At 30.7% G+C, this 1608-nt stretch overlaps 1 protein-coding gene across 1 annotated transcript; it reads right to left on the bottom strand.

Annotated features, from left to right (window-relative positions):
- Positions 1 to 919: 919 nt before the first annotated feature.
- On the bottom strand, positions 920 to 1579 carry LOTGIDRAFT_171331 (hypothetical protein; the record flags this gene model as incomplete). The annotated part of the gene is made up of 1 exon (XM_009047520.1): positions 920 to 1579. The coding sequence occupies one exon, from the start codon at positions 1577 to 1579 to the stop codon at positions 920 to 922; it is 660 nt and encodes a 219-aa protein (XP_009045768.1).
- Positions 1580 to 1608: the final 29 nt, after the last annotated feature.

Genomic DNA, 1608 nt, shown 5'->3' with positions numbered 1-1608 from the left:
ACTGCACTATATGTTTATATATATGTATGTAATATTTGTAATTCTTGAATAAATATTGTTTAAAAAAAAACTGCACTTATACTTCATAATCAATTTTGATAGATCAGAGAAGACAAAACTAATGAAATACTCTAGTATGATCTATTTTAGGATACATTTGTACTTCAGATGGTGATAACATATAAATAGTACCTTTTATGTATAAAATCTCTCAAACCTTCATGACCCATGAAAATGGCACAAACTACAGTAGTTAAAAACAGTTGAGCTGACAAAATACCATACACCTTCCTCAAAAATCCTAAAATATACAGAAAACAAAAAAATATTTTTTATTAAAATAATTATTATTATTTATTTTTATATTAAAATGGAATAAAGCAAAAAGTTCAAGTACCGTAAAGTGGGGTTACTTTGCACTATTTATTTTTTAATTTTTGTGTATATTCGTAATGAGTAAGAATTTTGATGCTTTGTTTGTTCTAAAATAGTGGTATAGAATATTTCTAACATTCCCCTAAGGTAAATCGACCTTCTACAATATGTTGGACATTTTTTTAAAAAAAATGTTGCTGTGCAAAGTCTCCCTAGGGGTCGGTGTTACTTTGCACAGCAGAGGAAAAGTTAAAGTTGAGCAAAGTTAACTCATCAATGAGTTTGCTTTGCACTTTAAATTTGTTTTAAAAAAGTATTTTAAACATTTCAGCACAAAATTAACACTTTAACAAAACAATTTGATATCAATTGAAATATTAACTGAAAAAATGAAGGAGTCATATTTTGGTCTCTTACGCTTAAAATGATAGACTGTATATTCGGAGAACTAACAATGTAATGAATAAAACAATGCACACTGCATAAAACCTTTAAACAATAACAAACAGGATTTGAGGTCAACTAACAAGAATAAGCTTATTAATTAAATGTCTTCCTCAAAATACAAAAATCCTCTACGCCCAATCTCTGGTTCTTTAACCACCCCTACTATCATATCATAGTCAACATTAGAAATGTCCTCTGTGTCAGGCCAGAAAAAACAATGTTTGTCTTTTTGTTTCATGAACTTAACCAGATAATCAAAATTATCTTTTTTTTGAATAATTTGACCAACAAATTTCTTTGACTGTTTTTTCCCAGCATATTCCACAATAACCCAGTCTGCTGCTTTTAATTCTACTGGGCTCTTTTTATGCGTTGCAGATTCTGAATTCAAGTTACTTTCACACTCAATGTCATGTGATTCTGATTCAGAGTTGTCATCAGAGGGCATTTCTTCCTCAAGGACATCATTTTTTTTTTTGGATTTGCTTGTTCCTGGTTCTGAATCAACTGTCAAAAGATCTAGAGCTGATACAGATTTACCAGCTTCAATATTAACCCTTTTCTTCCTTTTTTTAGCACACTCCTTTTCTGGATGTCGGGTTTCTTGCAGGTGAGATAGCAGAGCTTGACTTACAGTCTGTGATGCAGCAGCAGTGTTTTCATCAGAGTCTGGTAATTTTCGTAAAATTTTCTGTGGATCAAATGGATGAATTCCACAGGTTTCAAATCCTTTCACAAGGATTTCATTGTTTATCATGCCAATACGTAAACAAAGTTGTTGTAGAA

This window comes from Lottia gigantea (genome assembly GCF_000327385.1).
Source record: "Lottia gigantea unplaced genomic scaffold LOTGIsca_113, whole genome shotgun sequence".
Taxonomy (NCBI): domain Eukaryota; kingdom Metazoa; phylum Mollusca; class Gastropoda; family Lottiidae; genus Lottia; species Lottia gigantea.
This window is presented reverse-complemented; position numbering and strand designations above follow the sequence as displayed.